This window comes from Pongo pygmaeus, chromosome 3 (assembly GCF_028885625.2).
Source record: "Pongo pygmaeus isolate AG05252 chromosome 3, NHGRI_mPonPyg2-v2.0_pri, whole genome shotgun sequence".
Classification (NCBI taxonomy): domain Eukaryota; kingdom Metazoa; phylum Chordata; class Mammalia; order Primates; family Hominidae; genus Pongo; species Pongo pygmaeus.
In genome coordinates this window covers 51,745,491-51,770,342 of record NC_072376.2, presented here as the reverse complement: position 1 = coordinate 51,770,342, position 24,852 = coordinate 51,745,491, and the positions used below count along the sequence as shown (strand labels likewise).

At 37.1% G+C, this 24,852-nt stretch overlaps 1 protein-coding gene across 8 annotated transcripts in view; it reads right to left on the bottom strand.

Moving 5' to 3' along the window:
• The window catches only part of EPHA5 (EPH receptor A5), a 353,938-nt gene that overhangs the window by 152,313 nt on the left and 176,773 nt on the right, over positions 1-24,852 (bottom strand). For 5 of the 8 annotated variants that reach the window (XM_054485823.2, XM_054485824.2, XM_054485826.2 and 2 more), the window contains one exon: positions 22,883-23,218. The exons of the other annotated variants lie outside the window; for them this stretch is intronic. In XM_054485823.2, the coding sequence (XP_054341798.1) occupies positions 22,883-23,218 (336 nt within the window). The remainder of the gene's footprint in view (positions 1-22,882; positions 23,219-24,852) is intronic. 8 annotated transcript variants of the gene reach the window in all.

Sequence of the window (24,852 nt, the reverse complement as noted above, 5' to 3'; positions counted from 1 at the left end):
GCAGAGGCAAAATGCCACCAATCTCTTTGTTAAAGCATAGCAAGAATGACCTTTACTCCAATTCCCAACAAGGTCCTCATCTCCATCTGTGATCACCTCATACTGGACTTCATTGTCCATATCACTATCAGCATTTTGGTCAAAAACCATTCAAGTCTCTAGGAAGTTCCAAGCTTCCCTACATCGTACCTTCGTCTTCTGAGCCCTTCAAACGATTCCAACCTCTGCCTGTTACCCAGTTCCAAAGTTACTTTCACATTTTCAGGTATCCTTATAGAGGTACCCCGCTCTCTGAAGTACCAATTTCTTTTATTAAACCATTCTCACACTTCTATAAAGATACTACCCAAGAGTGGGTAATGTATAAACAAAGGAGGTTTAATTGAATCACAGTTCTTCATAGCTGGGAGGCCACAGGAAAGTTGCAATTTTGGCAGAAGAAGAAACAGACACATCTTAAATGGTGACAGGCAAAACAGAGAGAGAGCAAGAGCAGGAAAAACTGCCTGATAAAACCATTGGATCTCATGAGAACTCACTCAATATCACAAGAACAACATGGGGGAAACTGGCCCCATGATACAATCACCTCCCATCTGGTCTCTCCCTTAACACGTGGGGATTATGGGGATTACAATTGAAGATGAGATTTAGGTGGGGACACAGAGCCAAACCATATCACTTATATTATGTAATGCTGAGGTTTAGGGTACAAATGATCCCGTAGTGGATAAACATCACCCAAGTAGTGATCATAGTACCCGACAGGTAGTTTTTGAAACCCCTTTCTCCCTTCCCACATTAGTAGTCCTCATTACTCTTTCAATGTTTTGTAAGGGTTTTTTTTTTTTTTGTCTGAAATAGAAATATTTCCTTTAATATCTATAGCATATTGAGGATTAAGTACATGTATAAGAAATGAATTCTTTTTACACTTGGACACAGGAAGGGGGACATCACACACCAGGGCCTGTTGTGGGGTAGGGGGAGAGGGGAGGGATAGCATTAGGAGATATACCTAATGTAAATGACGAGTTAATGGGTGCAGCACACCAACATGGCACATGTATACATATGTAACAAACCTGCAAGTTGTGCACATGTACCCTAGAACTTAAAGTATAGTAATAATAAAAAAGAAGTGAATTCTTTTTAATATGAATATACTGTAGATGACAGAAAAAATAACTGAAGATTAATAATTCATTAGATAATGAGAGTTTTCATCTTCAAAAGTCATTTACTATTTTATTAGTGAAAAAATAAAGAGTATTTAAAGAATAAACACAAGCTCTATAGGTCATATACTTTAAATAGGCAGATACAACCAAAGCAAATAAAATTCACTGTTAGAATAATGTTATATTTATATTTTGTTCATACCACAAGTCTAGAGGAAACTATTTATTGAGTTATAATGTAAGCATCAGTTTGCAGTACAGGTCATATCCTCAGGCCTTCTAGGCTCGAAGAGTCAATAAACTATCCTCTATTTTCTTACTAAAGGAGGAAAATTCGAAAAAGTAAGATCAAAAGCCACCGTTCAAAGTATATTTTGTCTAATGAAAAACATTTCACACCTTCAAAAAACCTCCTCAACCTAGATGCTTGTTCTGATAAAGAAGATATTGGTGTTTTGCAGCCAAACTACAAAATAGCTAAGTTGCTTTGATTATTTCAGTAATGTACCCAATGAACTGTCAATTATTAATAAAATCAAATGGAATAAATAAAAATGCTCCCAAAAGTCAATCTTAAAATATTTCTTTACTCATTTCATTTTATGTTAATATATCATTTAACAATAGGTCTTCATCAATAAAGATCGATTATGCTGGCATTGAGACTCCCCAAACAACTCATGACCTTTTAAATAGACATAAGAGCTGTTGCAAAATGGTTTGTCATCTGTTTTTAATAATTGCATTTCCATACCATGACTAAGTGGATTTGAGTAAATGCTTTCACAGATGTGTACATTTGATAAAGGAGGCAAAATAGAGACTAAAAAAGATGGCGTAAACAAGTCAATCTATATTGTCACTCAAAGGTAATGGATTTGATGCTATTACTATTGAGTTCAATGCCCAATTGCCATTCATTCATTTCTGTTTTATTTTATTAGCCTTTATTGTTCAATTTTTTAATTCTTCAGAGGGGGAATAGAATCCTCTAAAGACGAAGCATGCTTTTGACTAGCTTCGTATCTTTCAAAATGTTCAATTGAGTATAACGAATGCAGAAGGTGCTGAATAAATACTTCGTGTGTGAATGCATAGCAATCAATTTCATGAAATCACATGAACAAGTTATTTCAACATGCTGCATAAAAAATGCTTCTTTCCTCTAAGTGAACTTTGTTTAGAATCTAATAAAGGACTCATGCATATGCTTGATTTAAACATGACTTTGCCTCTCTGGGCTCAGTGTTATACTACATCTACACAGCACACTAAGATGTATATGATTTCAACCACTGGGAAGGCTTTAAGAACTGTGTTCCCTAGGAATAGTAATAAAGGGGAGTGAAACCTCAGCATGAGGTTTTAAGAAAATTGATAATCTATGCATATAAAATTACAGTATGCGTTTTTAACAAATAAATTCATAGCATGTATGCCAATGAGAAGAATGATTGAGCAGTTCAATAACTGAGCTGCTCTGATTATGAGCTAAGCCACAAGAATGATGATTTTCTCAGTTAATAGATTATTGACCATGTTTACATTGAATAGCAAATCTGTTTGCAACCAGATTTGACAGGAAACAATAGAGTTTATAACTAGTTTCCAGGTGAGCAGTGGGCAGAAGAAAGTTCACAGATGAGACAGAAAGAAGATAGCATTAACAAAATCATTGCTAGTGCAAAAATAGACTATCAGCAGGTATTTTCTACAGAGCATTTGGGCAAACTGACATCAAACAACCCTGAATAAGGGTGTCACCATTTCCCTAAAGAAAAGAGATAGAAAATAAATATCAGAACCTCCTACAAATGTAATTTTTTTTTCAGAATGTGAGACAAACACTCCCTGCATCAAAATCACTGAGTGTGTGTGTGTGTGTGTGTGTGTGTGTGTGTGTTAAAATATGCAGATTATTGGCCCCTACCTTGTATATACTAAATCATAAATTCAGGGCATGGAGTCCATGAAAATGCATTGTAACAAACATAAGCAGGTAATTCTTAAACCCACTAAAGATTGAAAATACTGTGAATTGCCATTAAATAACACAACACACAAAATTTATCTCTAGAATGGGTTCAGTCACTTTCAGTGGATCCTTTGTCATGATTTTAGTGTCTTCCATGGAACACTACACAGCCACAAAAAAACAAAATCATGTCTTTTGCAGCAATATGAATGTAGCCGGAGGCCATTTTCCTAAGCAAATTAATGTGGAACAGAAAACCTAATACCCATGTTCTCACTTATAAGTAGAAGCCAAACATTGGGAACTCATTACATAAAGGTGGCAACAATAGACACTGGAGTCTAACAGAGCACGGAGTGAGAGGAGGGATAAAGGGGTGAAAAAATAACTTTTAGGTACTATGCTCACTATCTCAATGACAGGATCATTCGTGTCCCAAAGCTCAGCCTCATGCAATCTACCCATGGAGCAATAATTAATTAATTAATTAATTAATTTTAAAATATAGTGTCTAAAGAAGAAAGATTAACTAAGTAGGCTAAGACCAGCTAAGCAGGTAACCTTAAGCTATAATGCCTTATTTCAGGGTTCTGGAAAAATTCTGAACCTATCTATTAATTACAATTACTGTACTGTGTCTGGATCCTTAATAATAAAAAAGAAAACATCAAGCATAAACAACAAAAAATTGATGTAAAATTATTTGAAAAATTTTCAAAAGTTTAAAACATATTATATACCATCACTACCAGACACTGAAATTATAACACTGATTTGAAGAACAGAAAAACCATTGAACCCATCCATTTATGAACTATTTTAACAATCATGAGTGATAAGAACTGTTGTGCCCCTAAGAAATGATTCCAGAAAAATAGAGAACAGAACAAATTGTTATAGCACCTGTGCTTAGAGTTACCTTAGAAAGGCATGTTCAAACTGGAGAGCAGAGAAAGCTTTCTCAAGAAAGCAGCAATTTAAGTGAATTTGAAAACGAGCTATCTAGGACAATGATATAAGAAAATAGATTTTGGGTAGAGAAAATAGCATGTGCAATTTTTTTGTCATGATTCAGAGCATTCTGGCTCTAGTGTAAGAATTGGTTTAGATTTCTATTCCCTCACTTACTAGATCTGTGACCTTGGGGGAATCACTTCATATTTTTGTTTGTTTGTTTGTTTTGTTTGTTTGTTTTTTGAGACGGAGTCTCACTCTGTCGCCCAGGCTAGAGTGCAGTGGCAAGATCTCAGCTCACTGAAACCTCTTCCTCCCGGGTTTAAGTGATTCTCCTGCCTCAGGCTCCCAAGTAGCTGGGACGACAGGTGTGCACCACCACGCTCAGCTAATTTTCGTATTTTTAGTAGAGTCAGGGGTTTCACCATCTTCGCCAGGATGGTCTCGATCTCTTGACCTCGTGATCACCCCTGCCTCGGCCTCCCAAAGTGCTGGGATTATAGGAGTGAGCCACCGTGCCCAGCCCACTTCATGTTTTTAAACTTCAGTTCCTTCATCCGAAAAACGGGAATAATATTTTGTCAAGAGGATACTGCTAGTATCAAATAAGGAAATACAAATAAATTTCTTTGCATAGGAACATGCACACAATTAGTGCTGAAACATGCTAGCCATCATGTCTCTGACATCACTATAGATAAAAGGGAGAAAGAGAAGGAACAGAAGGCCCTGACATGCTTTTTTGGAAATGAGGTGAGTCTCTGGCAAGACTCTAAAGTCATTGAACAAAACATGAATTTTGATGACTTCTAAAAATATTCTATCCCAACCATAATCGTTATTGAATAAATCAGAGATGAATTATAGACATATTCATTGGGTTAGAATCCCATCTTTGAACTGTTTTCCAAACAGCAAACGCACAAGGTAACAGGCACAGAACTTGAGTGTTGCTGAAGACAAATTTCAATATTTCAATATAGACGGGCAGCTTTAATTGGCGAAATGAAAAGATTTTTGTTGGCAGCCATAGTCAGAACACTAATCTGGTCACAGAAGCATCAGTGTGAGGCCAATATAGATATATTCATGACATGTAATGAAACAAAACATTCATCTCATATTTGTCCTTAGAAACTTCAATGATTTATCAAATTAATATCCATCCACACATGAAAATGATGAGTTAACAAAATTTGTACCTTTTCAAAATATATTTTTATGAAAATCAAATTACAAATCTATTTTCTATATACAATATATTTCCCTCCATTTGCTCTTAGTTTGATACTGTTATGCTTTTTTTTTTTTTTTTTTTTTTTATCTCTAAGACAGGGTCTTCCTCTGTTGCACAGGCTGGAATGCAGTGGCATAACTTTGGCTCACTGCAACTTCCCCCTCCTGAGTTCAAGTGATTCTCATGCCTCAGCCTCCCGAGTAGCAGGGATTACAGGTGTGCATCACCGCATCCAGCTAATTTTTGTATTTTTAGTCGAGATGGGGTTTCACCATGCTGGCCAGGCTGGTCTCAAACTCCTGGCCTCAAGTGTTCCGCCCACCTAGGCCTCCCAAAGTGCTAGGATTGTAAGCGTGAGCCAAGCGACCTGGCTTTGACCCTGTTAATACTATTGCTTCTTTATGTTATTGTTCTGGATATTTTATCAAAATTAGAAGAACTTCAAGATTAATATAAGCTCAATATTTTAAGAAATCATTAAAAATATAGTTCCCATTAGAAAAGGAATTTTATTGGTTTACTCCTGCAAGCTTGAAGCAGTTGTCTTCTGTTATCTGTAGAGTAATGGTCCTACACATTATTTTTTGCTTTTAAATATTTATCCTCTTTCCATTTTACTTTGCCGATCAGTCTGTCTACATAATACTCATGAAGTCTAAAACCTATTTTTTTCCATAATTTATTCCATGGATTCATGCTACTTAGTAGATTATTGAAGAGTTTCTTAAATAATACTATAGTAACATTTATTTACATCTTACTACATGCCAAGCATTACACTAATTGTTTTGTATATTTAGCTCATTTGATTGTTGTAATCATTGTATGTCACAGATACCATTTATTTCCACTTTACATGTGAAAAATCTGAAGCCCTGTGATATCTAAGTAATTTACTCAAATCAAAAAGCTAGTTAGTAGAAGAGATAGGATGGAAACCAGAAAGTCCAGAGTTTTAACCAATATACTAATCTGCTGTTCTATGTACTAGATGCAAACAGAATTTCTTCTGTTTAAATTTCTTCTGTTTAAACATATTTCTTCTGAAATAAATCACATTTCTTTGTGAAGAAAATAGAACTATATTAGGCACCTTGTGTAGGGAAATGGGGAAAGGACTAAAAATGTGATGAAACTAGTGTTATTGTTTTTGTTTCCCTTCTCATATTTTAGAAATGAAACATTGTATATACTCAATCAAAATGACTATCAGGGCTTTACACTGAATACAGAATGTCCACAAATTAGGTAGTAAGAGAACCTGGGTCTCTGTTACTGGGTGAGTTGATATGAAAAGTGCAATGGACATGGATATATGATGCACATTAAATGGCCATTAATGTTGAAAAAATTATATACAATAAGCTATACAACCATTAAATAAAAAATATGCACATGATTTAAAATAAATATATTCATAATAATACTTTATGAAAAACAAACAACATATTAAAATGGTTGCTCTTTATGGTAGATAAATGGCAAGTAGATTTGGGATAAAAATGAAAGTAGGTACATAAGAAAATATATAACCCAAGAGAGGGTCCTGTTTGGTTCAAGATGGAAATGCGCCATGAATCGAGGCACATTATTAACTCAGCCCTCAACACATGAGATACAAACAAACAGACAAACAAAAAACACAAGAATACAGGAAAAATAACAATAAAGGAGACAAGGAAAGAAGGAAAGGAAGAGAGAAAGGATGAGAGAAGAAGAGAGGATGAACAAACCTCAACTAATTGTAAAACCAGATTTTCTCTAAATATTTCAGATGACTCATTTAATAAATTATAGGTAGAAATTTTCATTCAAATTTAAATAAATATGCAGTGAAATGTGTCAAATTCATTGGAATGCAATATTTTTTGAATGACAATTTATGTATTTAAAAGCTCTGGTAGGGAAGCCTGTCTTTCCAACAAAAATATCAGAATTCAAAAAACCCGGTTTCCGTTTCTCCTCAGATAAAGGTATATGGCTTCAGATACATCAAACCAACTGGCCCAGGCAAGATCTTGATTCAAATAGGCAAATTAAGAAACCACATTCTTCATGAAATTCTCGTTTTTGACTTTCTGCTGATGAAAGTGAAAGAAAAAACATGCTGGTAGAAATACTGATGATTTATCTTTAGTTTTGAAGTTTGAGATCCAGAAGCAGCAATGCTACTTGTGCCAATAGCAATTGCAATAAAATCAAGACCTTGTCATTCATTGCTTGACAGCTGCCATGGCCAGATTCCAACAGATGAATACCATTTATTTCGACTTTACATGTGAAAAACCTGAAGCTCTGTGATATCTAAGTAATTTACTCAAATAAAAAAGCTAGTTAGTAGAAGAGATAGGATGGAAACCAGAAAGTCTTGGTCCAACACATGACCAAGGAAGCTGCTCCTTCATTTCTTCAATATCAAGTCCATACTTTATTTAAGGTGGTTAACTGATGGAAGAAAACAATATTCTTTCTGACCAAATCTATTATTCCATTTGAACTCAAAATCCCAATATCCTCTTGGGAGCCAATTATCTAGTTAATACTGAGTACTAGAAGCTTCTTGAATATGAGGCTTGCAAGATTTTATAGCTAAATTTGTAAATGCATGGGGGAATATGTGTGAAAATGGATTTTACGTGTTCCTGATATAGAACCAAGAAAGAATTTTAATTCAAGCTGGTATAAATATCTGATTAGAGATTCTAGATTCAACGTGCTACTTCTGGTAGCTGGTTTAGGTGCTAAATGCTTCTTCAATTAGTTGACCAAAATCTGGACTGAAAAACAGGCTAAGTTAAATAAAGTTCAGACACTTGGAGTTCCTCCTTTTAATATACAAGGAATTCAATGACCTACTGAAATGTGAAAGTTAAGGTGGATTTATTGTTCAAAGCCTGTGAAATGGGCTGGATGCAGTGGCTCATGCCTGTAATCCCAGCACTTTGGGAGGATGAGGCAGGTGGATCACCTGAGGTCAGGAGTTCGAGACGAGCCTGGCTAACATGGGGAAATCCTGTCTCTATTAAAAATACAAATATTAGCTGGGCCTGGTGGTGGGTGCTTGTAATCCCACCTACTCAGGAGGCTGAAGCAGGAGAAGTGCTTGAACCCAGGAGGCGGAGGTTGCAGTGAGCAAAAATCATGCCATCGCACTCCAGCCTGGGCGACAAGAACAAGATTAAAAAAAAAAAAAAAAAAAAAAAAAAACCTGTGAAATTACCCACTGATTAAATTTTCAGAAAGAGCTCAGAAGATACTTTCTTCACTATAACAATAAAAAAGGATGATGAGCACAACAATGCTATCTTTAAAAAAAACTCTATAATTTGTATTTTCTATACTGGGGAACACAGACATTGAAGCTACATTCAAGTGACTTCATTTCTTTAGGGTTTAGGAGTACTTTACCACTGGAATGAACGTGGACACGGATCTCATAATAGGTAGCAGGATATGAATGGTAAAAAATATAGTACTCTAGCATGCAGAGAACAAAATAATGAGTCATCTGATCCTTGGCAATGACATCAAGGTCTGGGAAGAAAAAATCTAAATTTAGTGACCTACTTAGTCATGACCTGTCAATAGTGTTCACACTTGAATTAGTTTACTTACCCCATGGCCATTTAAATGAAGAAAAACATGGTTACTCTTGAAGAAGGACTGCAATAGCATCATATGTTACTATTGCACATCTTCCTTCTAGCTTTTCTGAAAGACATCGCCTACCATTTCTTTTCCTTTTTTTAAATTATTATTATACTTTAAGTTCTAGGGTACATATGCACAATGTGCAGGTTTGTTACAAATGTATACATGTGCCATGTTGGTGTGCTACACCCATTAACTCGTCATTTATATTAGGTATATCTCCTAATGCTATCCCTCCCCACTCCCTCCACCCCACAACAGGCCCCAGTGTGTGATGTTCCCCATCCTGTGTCCAAGTGTTCTCATTGTTCAATTCCCACCTATGAGTGAGAACATGCGGTGTTTGTTTTTTTGTCCTTGCGACAGTTTGCTGAGAATGATGGTTTCCAGCTTCATCCATGTCCCTACAAAGGACATGAACTCATCCTTTTTTATGGCTGCATAGTATTCCATGGTGTATATGTGCCACATTTGCTTAATCCAGTCTATCATTGTTGGACATTTGGGTTGGTTCCAAGTCTTTGCTATTGTGAACAGTGTCACTATAAACATACGTGTGCATGTGTCTTTATAGCAGCATGATTTATAATCCTTTGGGTATATACCCAGTAATGGGATAGCTGGGTCAAATGGTATTTCTAGTTCTAGATCCTTGAGGAATCACCACACTTGTCTTCCACAATAGTTGAATTAGTTTACAGTCCCACCAACAGTGTAAAAGTTTTCCTATTTCTCCACACCCTCTCCAGCACCTGTTGTTAAATACATTAGGGAGGGAAGGAGGTGGGTATAAATGCCCAGACCTTTCACAGATTATTGAATACTGCCTTCACGCTGACATTGATCTTGGTGGACTCAGACTATCACTAAAAAAAATTTGCATAAGTGGAAGTTATTAGGGTCATGTGATGAATGAGATTATGTCTTGGGTTCATATTACAGTTGATACAGTAATATTTCCATTTCAGCTTTTGATTATTTTACCAGATCTTTGGTGTGTATTTGGAAGATTTACACTGTAACTGTGTCTCAGTGGGCCCTGAAGTCAAAGCTGTGAAACTCTAGTAATGGCCAAACTAAAGACCTCTGAGCATCTCTCTACTACAAAAACAGTAAACATAAATCCCTGGGAGAATGTTTCAACTAGAGCCATCACAAAGAACATGGAAGAAAAAAGGCTGGTGCTTATGAAAACATGAGCAGATTTAACTTACCTATTCAGTCTACATGGAAGACAAATTAATCTTGTAAAACAAAAATACCTTTAATCAGGTGGTGGTTCAAGTACAGGCAATGTGGTTTCTCCACTAAAGAGAATCAACAAAGACCTTGGCATTCACTATTATAATAATAGTCTAACAGGTGACCTTTTTTTTCTTTTTAAAAGTTCACATCTCAGTAAACAGAGATTACTAACAAGTATTTGCTGCTTTTTTGCAGCAGCAACAGTGTGCTTTCACCATATTGTTCTAATAGTCTGTGAAATTTCCAGTTTTACAGCCAGATTTAGTCTGTGGGAACACTGATCATTTCAACATTTTATGAGACACCATGCTTGTCAACTACAAGGATGGCATCAAATTGAAAAGACACATTGAACTGGTTTTATAATGTCCTCCAGACATTTGGGCAAGAACTAAGAAATAAAACCCATGAAAGTATAGGTAACACCTACCTTGGTGTTATTTCTGATAGTCTGGGACAGCTTGGAACATGCCCTCCAAGGTAAGGTGCAAGTTTGCTGCATTTTGCTACCCATAGCATGTCAACATAGCCCTCTGGAAAAAGGTTCCAAGAGTCTGAGCCTACATTCAAAACAATTAAAATTTGTCTGTTTCGGCCCAGAATTAGAATTCTGTACCTTGGCATGGTAATTATTTGTAATTTTGGTTTTCTGGTTAGAATGAGCTTATTTTCTGTTGGGACAAAATATACCTGTATATATATTAAACGAGCTTTAAGCTTAAGCTTAGAAATGCCTAGTGTAAAATTATTTTAAAATAAAAACAAAATATATATTTATAGAAAAACCTGAATACACACTATTCTGTAAAAAGATAAAGAAATTTCAAAGTAACTGCTTTTAACAGAATTTTAAAATTTTACACTATGTGTTGATATGTCTCTATCTGTATAGACAGATACATTTCATAAGTCCTAAAAGAATAGAACAGAACAACAGAAGTGTTGTCATGTAAATAAATCTAAATATTATTTGGCAAAGAAAGATTATCATGTGTAAATCAATTTTGTGTAAGAATGTATTATATATGAAATACTCATTAAAAAACTTGAAGGGCTAAATAATTTTATTCATTTTATAAGATTAATAGCTTAATAATGAACATATCCACTATTTTATCCTCTAATTTGTATATCCACTATTTGCATATCCACTATTATATCCACTAATTTTTTATCCACTATTTATATTTTATTCCCTTTGTAATTGGCTAAAGAATTCTTTATATAACTAACATATTGACATTTTATTTTCTTATCATTTTTCCCTTCATCATAGCCACTATTTCTTTACATTAGGTAACATCTACTTTTTTCTTGCTTTTCTCCCTTTTTACATCTGCTTATTTTTCTTGACCAAGAAAAGTCTCACAATTTTATAATTCTTTCTGGTCAATAACATTATTATAACCATGTTTTACAAGAACTGTATATTTGAACCAATTCTAGTATTTGACTTTTCCTTAAAATTTTGTAGCTTGATTACTACATGCAAAAAAGTATTGTTTTAGTCCAGATAGCTTCCCCTAAAAACAAGTGCCTAGACTCCATAATGATATAATGGTTTGGAAAATGTCTAAATACTATGTATACATTTATAAATCATTTAATCACTTGTATAGACTATCAGCCTAATGCAAAATTTTCAACTTGAACATACCTATTTTTCCTTCTTACACTTTTTGAATCCAGTTTTGAATCTGGACATTCATTGCTATCACACGCACAGAAATATATTGTTGGAGTGCAGAGAGAAACACCACAAAGAATGGTGCTTTGGCATAATGAGCACTTTGAATTAAAAGAAATCAGAAGACCTTAGATGTTCCCTCAGAACCAAAAACTTTCTAACCTTCTCTTGTTTCTTCCCTGTCCCCTACATCTCACAATTGCAGGGAGGGACTCTCACTGAAATTTCCTTATTTGACTAAGGGAAACTCCTTTTCAAAAGAAATGTGATTGTCTTAAAGCATCCTTCCTGGAAATCTCACAAATAATCAGGAAACATTAACCACCAGAAAAGAAAAGAGAAGAGACTAAAAGTCATCACCATGTCCAGACAGACTTTTTGTTTATTATTCTAAGGACACCTCCCAGAGATTACCTGGGAGACTTTATTTGCATAATAAGAAAACCTTTGTTCACAGTGAAGTTCGAAGTTCCTCTCCTCATCTTCTCATTACTGGGTCCCCCAGAGTTCAGAGAAAATTTATCCCAGGTCATTGTTCTTTGAGATCATTCATTTCCCCATTTACACACTCCCCACTCCCATTTCCCTCTCTATATGAAGAGGGTATTTAAGCCTCAACCATCTGTCCCTTCTTTGAGTCTTATATATGTGGGATACCACGTCCAAGTGCATGTTACTGAATTTATTATGGATGTTTTTCCCTATTAAGCTATTTTCAGTCACCTCAGCAAACTTACAGAGAGGGCAAAAGGGATGCATTTCCTGTGCCCCTACAAAATCAATCAGAAAATATCAACACAACTGTTGAGGCTAATTATAAATTTGAAGTAAATTATTTAAGAAAGAAACACATTTCCTGAAAACAATCTTTAGAGGATCTCAAAACTAAATTTAAAATCTGCTGAGAAAAGTTTTATATAACAACCACATATGGTGAAGATAACTTTCTTCAATTTAATTCTTGAAAGATATTTAGGCATTAAAAACTACTACAAAACACTTTCTGCAATTTGGGTACTTAAAAAGTGTTTTGCCATGGTGGCATTAAACTTAAGACATTTTAGGAGTTATTCTGAAACCACCTTTGCAGAGATTATAACAGTGATATGGCTTGGGCCTGTGTCCCTTCCCAAATCTCATGTTTTATTGTAATTCTCAATGTTGGAGGTGGGGCCTCCTGGGAGGTGACTGGATCATGGGGGCAGTTTCTTGTAAATGGTTTAGCACCATATCCTTGGTGTTGTTCTCATGATAGAGAGGAAGTTCTGAAGAGGTCTGGTTGTTTAAAGTGTGCAGCACCTTCCCCCACTTCCCCCTCTCTTGTATTCCCGCTCTCGCCATGTGAGATGCCTCACTCCTTCTTTGCCTTCTGCCACAATTGGAAGCCTCCTGGGGCCTCACAAGAAGCAGAAGCTGCTATGCTTCTTGTACAGCCTGCAGAACAATGAGCCAATTAAATCTCTTTTCTTTATAAATGACCCAGTCTCAGGTATTTATAGGAGTGGAAAAAGACTAATACAAACAGTGAGAAAATTATGACAGTTAAAGAGCTCTTACTTAATTGACTCCATCTTTCTTTTAACCTCCAAGCTGCCCTTGTTCATTCCTCGGGATAGACTGAACTAACTTTGGGGGGAATTTAGTTTATGGTTTGGCTTTCAAACAAAAATGATAATAACTCCTCTCTGAAACAAATCCCCTCCTTGCTTAGGGATCAGACAACCTTTGTAAACCTAACAAATTAGCCATAAGATTAAAAATTATGGCTCAGGGGTCATGCAGCCTCAATCCACAGGATTCCTAACCTCCCCAATGGCTCCCATGGCTAACAGTATTATTTTAAGACCTTTGATTGGTGTTCAAGATATTTTTCAGACCCTGCAGCATTCTGATGGATCAGCTGGCATCATACGGAACACTTAAACTGGCTCATTTGGTCTTGTAGCCCTCACCCAGTAACTGACTCTGCAGGAGGACAGATTCAACTTCTTATGATTTTATCCCTGACCCAACCAATCAGCACTCCCCATTCCCTAGACTCCTGCCCACCAAACTATCTTTAAAAAACTCTAGCCTTTGACTTTTGGCAGAGCTGATTTGAGTCATAATAAAACTCTGGTCTCCTGCTTAGCTGGCTCTATGTGTATTAAACTCTTTTTCTGCTGCAATTTCCCTGTCTTGATCAATTGACTCTCTCTGGGGAGGGGGCAAGAAGAAACCATTGGGTGGTTACAATTAGAAGTTTCCACAATTTTTGTGTAAAGTGAGACTTAGTGATTCTGGAATGCTGATACTTAGAAGAATCTTATTTTGATGTTTTGGGTAGGTTTGCAAAATGTTACAGTGTATACTGTGAGAACTCTAACGAATAGCAACCAAAAGTCAACAAAATTGTCTGCTGTGAATATAAAATTTTGTTTTACAAGACACCTATGTCTTGATCACCTGGACGAAAATTGATCTTTTTTTGGTATTTAAGGTATTCAAGTTTCAAATAATACACTTTGGAGGCTGAAGGGGCCAGCAAGTTAAAGACAACTATAGCAAATATTTGTTGAATACATCATTAAAAAATAAACAGTTATTTCCTCTATCTAGTTTATCAAAGGAATACCTTTCAAAGAAGTTAAGGTTATGCAAGCTGGAGAATGTTCTTCTAAGGGAACACAACTCAGTGATTGTTCGATATGCTTACAATATGTTGGTAGAAGATTCATACATAGAATCAAGTAAAGTTGAAAGATGTTTCATAAGAAGGCTGAAGCCAAAGGTTTCAAGCCAATATTTTTCTAATATGGGAAGAGAGTTCACATTTACTGAACACTCCTGATGTCTAGATATGGTGACGAAAAGTCAACACATGCTAGCATTGCCTGCAGCTGAGTCTATGCTGAGGGAAAAATTGGTTTTCACTATTCCTGTCCAGCTCTTTAGCACTTCTATTAGTTTCACCTTAGGTTAGGTAGTAAATGGTAAAAAATATAAACGATTCACTGGGGAAAGTGGCTTATATGTGTGCATTATATTTTCTAATAGGAAAAAAAAAATGCCGTAGACAAATATTCAATGTGGCTAAGAACATGTAGAGTATAGAATAATTCCTATTGCATTAATCACATGCTTCACACAATCTGGGCTAATTTTGAATGTTTCCCTCAGCTTTATCAATCAGTAGCAACTATGAACTCTGAACTCAGCTGCATGCATTTTCTTTTTTCTTTTTTTTGAGACAGAGTCTTGCTCTGTCACCCAGGCTTGAGCGCAGTGGTACGATCTCAGCTCACTGCAAGCTCCGCCTCCTGGGTTCACGCCAGTCTCCTGCCTCAGCCTCCCCAGTAGCTGGGACTACAGTAGCTGGGACTACAGGCACCCGCCACCACGGCCAGCTAATTTTTTGTATTTTTAGTAGAGATGGGGTTTCACCGTGTTAGCCAGGATGGTCTCGATCTCCTGACCTCGTGATCCACCCATCTCGGCCTCCCAAAGTGCTGGGATTAAAGGCGTGAGCCACCGCGCCCAGCCAGCTGCATGCATTTTCTTATTCTTAGAATATAACCACTTGATTTACCTGAGGTATCCAATCATTCAAATTAATTATTTTTGCTGAGACTTTGTAACCAACAGCATTCCCACATCAAGGCTAGCATCCTGCAACCTGCAAACTTACACTAATATTATATAAACTAAGCCTGATTTCACTCAGTCAAACATGTCCTATTTCTTTGTGAGTACTGGTGGCAAGGATGTGCTCAATGACCAAAGCCCACCTGAAGTACTAAGGAGATGACAAGGTTACTACACTTTGGACTGAGAGTTGTAGTCAGTTGATAGAGGAAAGTTACAACCTTTTGGCTTTTAATGCCTTTTTCTTCCCCTCCCAGATACCTGTTGGTGGACAAAACTCATGCTAGAAATTACTCTTAGGTTTAGAATGACTCTTGCCACATAGTGGGTTGAATTACTAATTAGCTGTAGTTTATCTTTGGTTTTTATCTTACTAGGAAAGAAGTCTTCCATGTTAATTTGCTTAAAAGTGAACATTTGAGGGAAAAATATAGAGAAATCAGTAGCTCAAACAGGACTGTATTCCCTACTCCCTAATAATTACTTCCTATTAATTCCAAAATTTCCATATGGAATATAGAATTGTTTTCAGGTGGTTGTATAATAGTTCATAGTTATTCTAATTTTGATAAATGAACTTAGCAAAGAAAATTTCATTGCATGCATTTTTGCTACAATAGTTGAAATAATATGAAAAGATTTATGGTCTGCAAGGAAAATTCATCTGTGTTGCCAAGCAAGCAAATAAACAAGCAAATAAAACCTGCCTAATCACATGCTAAATTAATGAGTTTTTAAAAATTAAATGAAACAAAAAAAAGATTTGAGTTGTAAAAATGAATGCTATGAAATTATATGAGATAAATTTTGCTTCAAATGGATTTGATCCAGAAATGTATTTCTAATGAAAAAATTCAATTAAAAAATGTTTTGTTGAATCAGGGGGGAGGAGCCAAGATGGCCGAATAGGAACAGCTCTGGTCTACAGCTCCCAGCGCGAGCGACGCAGAAGACGGGTGATTTCTCCAATTCCATCTGAGGTACCGTGTTCATCTCACTAGGGAGTGCCAGACAGTGGGCGCAGGTCAGTGGGTGAGTGCACCGTGCGCCAGCCGAAGCAGGGGCGAGGCATTGCCTCACTCGGGAAGCGCAAGGGGTCAGGGAGTTCCCTTTCCAGGGGTGAGAGACGGCACCTGGAAAATCGGGCCACTCCCACCCGAATACTGTGCTTTTCCGACGGGCTTAGGAAACGGTGCCCCAGGGGAGTATAGCCCTCACCTGGCTCAGAGGGTCCTACGCCCACGAAGTCTCGCTGATTGCTAGCACAGCAGTCTGAGATCAAACAGCAAGTCGGCAGCGAGGCTGGGGGAGGGGCGCTCGCCATTGCCCAGGCTCGCTTAGGTAAACAAAGCAGCCTGGAAGCTTGAACTGTGTGGAGCCCACCACAGCTCAAGGAGGCCTGCCTGCCTCTGTAGGCTCCACCTCTGGGGGCAGGGCACAGACAAACAAAAAGACAGCAGTAACCTCTGCAGACTTAAATGTCCCCGTCTGACAGCTTTGAGGAGAGCAGTGGTTCTCCCAGCACGCAGCTGGAGAGCTGAGAACGGGCTCACTGCCTCCTCAAGTGGGTCCCTGACCCCTGACCCCCGAGCAGCCTAACCGGGAGGCACCCCCCAGCAGGGGCAGACTGACACCTCACACGGCCGGCCAGGTACTCCAACAGACCTGCAGCTGAGGGTTCTGTCTGTTAGAAGGAAAACTAACAGAAAGGACATCCACACCAAAAACCCATCTGTACATCACCATCATCAAAGACCAAAAGTAGATAAAACCACAAAGATGGGGAAAAAACAGAGCAGAAAAACTGGAAACTCTAAAAAGCAGAGTACCTCTCCTCCTCCAAAGGAACGCAGTTCCTCACCAGCAACGGAACAAAGCTGGATGGAGAATGACTTTGACGAGCTGAGAGAAGAAGGCTTCAGACGATCAAATTACTCCGAGCTATGGGAGGATATTCAAACCAAAGGCAAAGAAGTTGAAAACTTTGAAAAAAATTTAGAAGAATGTATAACTAGAATAACCAATACAGAGAAGTGCTTAAAGGAGCTGATGGAGCTGAAAACCAAGGCTCGAGAACTACGTGAAGAATGCAGAAGCCTCAGGAGCCGATGCGATCAAATGGAAGAAAGGGTATCAGCCCTGGAAGATGAAATGAATGAAATGAAGTGAGAAGGGAAGTTTAGAGAAAAAAGAATAAAAAGAAACAAGCAAAGCCTCCAAGAAATGTGGGACTATGTGAAAAGACCAAATCTACGTCTGATTGGTGTACCTGAAAGTGACGGGGAGAATGGAAACAAGTTGGAAAACACTCTGCAGGATATTATCCAGGAGAACTTCCCCAATCTAGCAAGGCAGGCCAACATTCAGATTCAGGAAATACAGAGAATGCCACAAAGATACTCCTCGAGAAGAGCAACTCCAAGACACATAATTGTCAGATTCACCGAAGTTGAAATGAAGGAAAAAATGTTAAGGGCAGCAAGAGAGAAAGGTCGGGTTACCATCAAAGGGAAGCCCATCAGACTAACAGCGGATCTCTCGGCAGAAACCCTACAACCCAGAAGAGAGTGGGGGCCAATATTCAACATTCTTAAAGAAAAGAATTTTCAACCCAGAATTTCATATCCTGCCAAACTAAGCTTCATAAGTGAAGGAGAAATAAAATACTTTACAGACAAGCAAATGCTGACAGATTTTGTCACCACCAGGCCTGCCCTAAAAGAGCTCCTGAAGGAAGCACTAAACATGGAAAGGCACAACCGGTACCAGCCACTGCAAAATCATACCGAAATGTAAAGACCATTGAGACTAGGAAGAGACTGCATCAACTAACGAGCAAAATAACCAGCTAACATCATAATGACAGGATCAGATTCACACATAACAATATTAACTTTAAATGTAAATGGACTAAATGCTCCAATTAAAAGACACAGACTGGCAAATTGGATAAAGACTCAAGACCCATCGGTGTGCTGTATTCAGGAAACCCATCTCACGTGCAGAGACACACATAGGCTCAAAATAAAAGGATGGAGGAAGATCTACCAAGCAAATGGAAAACAAAAAAAGGCAGGGGTTGCAATTCTAGTCTCTGATAAAACAGACTTTAAACCAACAAAGATCAAAAGAGACAAAGAAGGCCATTACATAATGGTAAAGGGATTAATTCAACAAGAAGAGCTAACTATCCTAAATATATATGCACCCAATACAGGAGCACCCAGATTCATAAAGCAAGTCCTGAGTGACCTACAAAGAGACTTAGACTCCCACACATTAATAATGGGAGACTTTAACACCCCACTGTCAACATTAGACAGATCAACGAAACAGAAAATCAACAAGGATACCCAGGAATTGAACTCAGCTCTGCACCAAGCGGACCTAATAGACATCTACGGAACGCTCCACCCCAAATCAACAGAATATACATTTTTTTCAGCACCACACCACACCTATTCCAAAATTGACCATATACTTGGAAGTAAAGCTCTCCTCAATAAATGTAAAAGAACAGAAATTATAACAAACTATCTCTCAGATCACAGTGCAATCAAGCTAGAACTCAGGATTAAGAATCTCACTCAAAACCGCTCAACTACGTGGAAACTGAACAAACGGCTCCTGAATGACTACTGGGTACATAACGAAATGAAGGCAGAAATAAAGATGTTCTTTGAAACCAACGAGAACAAAGACACAACATACCAGAATCTCTGGGATGCATTCAAAGCAGTGTGTAGAGGGAAATTTATAGCACTAAATGCCCACAAGAGAAAGCAGGGAAGATCCAAAATTGACACCCTAACATCACAATTAAAAGAACTAGAAAAGCAAGAGCAAACACATTCAAAAGCTAGCAGAAGGCAAGAAATAACTAAAATCAGAGCAGAACTGAGGGAAATAGAGACACAAAAAACCCTTCAAAAAATAAATGAATCCAGGAGCTGGTTTTTTGAAAGGATCAACAAAATTGATAGACCGCTAGCAAGATTAATAAAGAAAAAAAGAGAGAAGAATCAAATAGATGCAATAAAAAATGATAAAGGGGATATCACCACCGATCCCACAGAAATACAAACTACCATCAGAGAATATTACAAACACCTCTACGCAAATAAACTAGAAAATCTAGAAGAAATGGATAAATTCCTCAACACATACACCCTCCCAAGACTAAACCAGGAAGAAGTTGAATCTCTGAATAGACCAATAACAGGAGCTGAAATTGTGACAATAATCAATAGCTTACCAACCAAAAAAAGTCCAGGACCAGATGGGTTCACAGCCGAATTCTACCAGAGGTACAAGGAGGAACTGGTACCATTCCTTCTGAAACTATTCCAATCAATAGAAAAAGAGGGAATCCTCCCTAACTCATTTTATGAGGCCAGCATCATCCTGATACCAAAGCCTTGCAGAGACACAACAAAAAAAGAGAATTTTAGACCAATATCCTTGATGAACATTGATGCAAAAATCCTCAATAAAATACTGGCAAACAGAATCCAGCAGCACATCAAAAAGCTTATCCACCATGATCAAGTGGGCTTCATCCCTGGGATGCAAGGCTGGTTCAATATATGCAAATCAATAAATGTAATCCAGCATATAAACAGAACCAAAGTCAAAAACCACATGATTATCTCAATAGATGCAGAAAAGGCCTTTGACAAAATTCAACAACCCTTCATGCTAAAAACTCTCAATAAATTAGGTATTGATGGGTCGTATCTCAAAATAATAAGAGCTATTTATGACAAACCCACAGCCAATATCATACTGAATGGGCAAAAACTGGAAGCATTCCCTTTGAAAACTGGCACAAGACAGGGATGCCCTCTCTCACCACTTCTATTCAACATAGTGTTGGAAGTTCTGGCCAGGGCAATTAGGCAAGAGAAGGAAATCAAGGGTATTCAATTAGGAAAAGAGGAAGTCAAATTGTCCCTGTTTGCAGATGACATGATAGTATATCTGGAAAACCCCATTGTCTCAGCCCAAAATCTCCTTAAGCTGATAAGCAACTTCAGCAAAGTCTCAGGATACAAAATCAATGTACAAAAATCACAAGCATTCTTATACATCAGTAACAGACAAACAGAGAGCCAAATCATGAGTGAACTCCCATTCACAATTGCTTCAAAGAGAATAAAATACCTAGGAATCCAACTTACAAGTGATGTGAAGGACCTCTTCAAGAACTACAAACCACTGCTCAAGGAAATAAAAGAGGATACAAACAAATGGAAGAACATTCCATGCTCATGGGTAGGAAGAATCAATATCATGAAAATGGCCATCCTTCCCAAGGTAATTTACAGATTCAATGCCATCCCCATCAAGTTACCAATGACTTTCTTCACAGAATTGGAAAAAACTACTTTAAAGTTCATATGGAACCAAAAAAGAGCCCGCATCACCAAGTCAATCCTAAGCCAAAAGAACAAAGCTGGAGGCATCACGCTACCTGACTTCAAACTATACTACAAGGCTACAGTAACCAAAACAGCATGGTACTTGTACCAAAACAGAGATATAGATCAATGGAACAGAACAGAGCCCTCAGAAATAATGCCACATATCTACAACTATCTGATCCTTGACAAACCTGAGAAAAACAAGAAATGGGGAAAGGATTCCCTATTTAATAAATGGTGTTGGGAAAACTGGCTAGCCATATGTAGAAAGCTGAAACTGGATCCCTTCCTTACACCTTATACAAAAATCAATTCAAGATGGATTAAAGACTTAAATGTTAGACCTAAAACCATAAAAACCCTGGAAGAAAACCTAGGCAATACCATTCAGGACATAGGCATGGGCAAGGACTTCATGTCTAAAACACCAAAAGCAATGGCAACAAAAGCCAAAATTGACAAATGGGATCTCATTAAACTAAAGAGCTTCTGCACAGCAAAGGAAACTACCATCAGAGTGAACAGGCAACCTACAAAATGGGAGAAAATTTTTGCAACCTACTCATCTGACAAAGGGCTAATATCCAGAATCTACAATGAACTCAAAGAAATTTACAAGAAAAAAACAAACAACCCCATCAAAAAGTGGGCGAAGGACATGAACAGACACTTCTCAAAAGAAGACATTTATGCAGCCAAAAAACACATGAAAAAATGCTCACCATCACTGGCCATCAGAGAAATGCAAATCAAAACCACAATGAGATACCATCTCACATCAGTTAGAATGGCAATCATTAAAAAGTCAGGAAACAACAGGTGCTGGAGAGGATGTGGAGAAATAGGAACACTTTTACACTGTTGGTGGGACTGTAAACTAGTTCAACCCTTGTGGAAGTCAGTGTGGCGATTCCTCAGGGATCTAGAACTAGAAATTCCATTTGACCCAGCCATCCCATTACTGGGATAAAGGACTATAAATCATGCTGCTATAAAGACACATGCACACATATGTTTATTGCGGCATTATTCACAATAGCAAAGACTTGGAGCCAACCCAAATGTCTAACAATGATAGACTAGATTAAGAAAATGTGGCACATATACACCATGGAATACTATGCAGCTATAAAAAATGATGAGTTCACGTCCTTTGTAGGGACATGGATGAAATTGGAAACCATCATTCTCAGTAAACTATCGCAAGAACAAAAAACCAAACACCACATATTCTCACTCATAGGTGGGAATTGAACAATGAGAACACATGGACACAGGAAGGGGAACATCACACTTCAGGGACTGTTGTGGGGTGGGGGGAGGGGGGAGGGATAGCATTGGGAGATATACCTAATGCTAGATGACGAGTTGGTGGGTGCAGCGCACCAGCATGGCACATGTATACATATGTAACTTACCTGCACGTTGCGCACATGTACCATAGAGCCTAAAGTATAATAATGATAATAATAATCATAATAATAATAATAAAAAGAAAAAAAAGATTACAAAAAAAAGACTACATATTAGGTACAGTGTATATACTGCTTGGGTAATGGTGATGGGTGCATCAAAATCACAGAAATCACCATTGAAGGACTTATCCATGTAACCAAAACCACCTGTACCCCATAAAACTATTGAAATAAAAAAAATTTTTTAAATTGAAAAAAAAAAAAATGTTTTGTTTTGTTTTGTTTTCCTGTAAATGGGATTGCTTAACAAAGCTTTAACTATTATTTGTTTAAAACTGCAAAAGTGTTTTTGATGTGTTATACTTTAAGTCCTGACCTTCCGGTTAATGGAAAATTCTCACACAGATTTCAGTCAACTTGGCCCTCAGCTATGGAAATAATTGACAAAACTAGGCCTCACATACACAATTGGGTTGGGCATGGCACTTACCTGCTTGATTTGTGGTTACATTTACAGACACATACTGCCGGGCTCCTGGGCTCAAGTCGGACACTCCATTCACTGCCTCAATCTCAAAGGTATAGTTTGTGTGAGCGAGTAGATCCACCATCATGACAGAGGTGTTTTTCAGGCCGCTTTGCCGGGGAAGGTACCTGACATGACCGCCACACTCCTCACACACACCTGCATGGGAGTTGCACTTCTTGCATGCAATATAATATGACACGTCTTTCCTTCCACCAGTGTCAGCAGGCGGAATCCATTCCAGAAAGACACTAGTTTCATTAACATTTGAGATGGCATTCCGAGGAGCGGAGGGGGGTCCTGGTTTGCAAAGTAAAGTAAGAAAAACATATTTTAAGATGGTATTAATTAGGCATTATTTATCACACCAATTCCTGGTCTGAAGGAAAAAATAGATTTGCAATAAATCCTTGAAGTCATAATTTGTAGTTTTGTTTTCATAATTTTGTAGGGACAATAGTGGGGTTTATTTTTATTCCCTATGGAAATGACTTATCTTGGCATTGTTATAACACTAGTTCAGTAAAAGTAGAATGTTTTGCTTCATGTATATGTAAACAATTATGGAGTAAAACTATGTATGCACAAATATTATAAGATAAAATTAAAATTATATATTCATAAACTGGTGAGTTTCCTTGGGGATTGAACTGAATGTTTCCTCATTGATGCTAATCCCTGCAACCTACAAAGTAAACACAAAGTATCTACTAAGAAACAAGCATAGGAAAATACAGAATTTTCAGCGTAGCTCCTGACTACAAATTTTGTAAGTAAAAAAAAATAACCTTAGCATGCTTCAAAACAGATTGCATATCTACTTGTTAAATCACCAACAGAATTTGAAACCCCCTACTGTATATCAAAAAGGTATTAGAATTTAAGTAAACGGTCAAAATTACAATTTGCAGTAAAACATATTTTACTTTGATATTGTTTTTATATTACAGTTCTGCAAGTTGTGAATTTTATTTAATTGAAAATCTAAAATTTATTTCAAAAATAACCCTCAAAAAGACTACAATAGGATGAATAAAAGTGTTCAGATTTTGAAGGATCAATAGAATAAATTTCAACTTCTAATAACCTACCAAAATAAGAAAAGAAATAGATTTAACACAAATATTTTCATAGAATCATAACATGTTAGCTACGAATAGCTATTAGGAGTGAAACTTTCCTAACTTCATGAAGTATTTCTTGTACACTTTATTTTTTGTATATATCTTAATGGAAACTGGGTGTAGCTTTTAAAATATATTTTATATTCAGAATCATCTTATTTCAATAAGATGGAATATTTCCACTAAAATATGAGTAATGAAATCCATGATCAGAATTGCTTTATGAATTTCATATATTAAAGGTAACCATATCTTATTTGTATATTATTTTAACTGTTCCTGAACTTGATTAGAATAATAGAGAGAACAAAAATTAATTAGGTAATTTCTAACACTAGAGTCAATGTTTAGATATTTAGTTAAAACTTCAGTCAGCCGTTAATGTTATATTATTGGATAATCTCAAAGAGAAAATACATTTATATTTGTTCCAGAGACAATCTGGACATCTCTCCTTACAGAGAATAAAATGGAGTATGGTGGTAGTTGAATGGTTCCTAAGCATAATTAAGCTACTTAGGATGATCTGTCATCCTAATATGCACTGTCTGTTCTAAATATCAAAATTAACAATTTTTAACTAACATTTATTAAGTCATGACTTTTGAGGGATTGTTTTAAAAGTGGTAAGAAAGCTAATTGGCATTTAAGATTTAGCTGGATAGAATGTCATTTATTTATTTATTTATTTAGAGACAGAGTCTCTCTCTGTCGCCCAGGCTGAAGTGCACTGGAGTGATTTTGGCTCATTGCCACCTCCGCCTCCCACGTTCAAATGACTCTCCTGCTTCAGCCTCCTGAGTAGCTGGA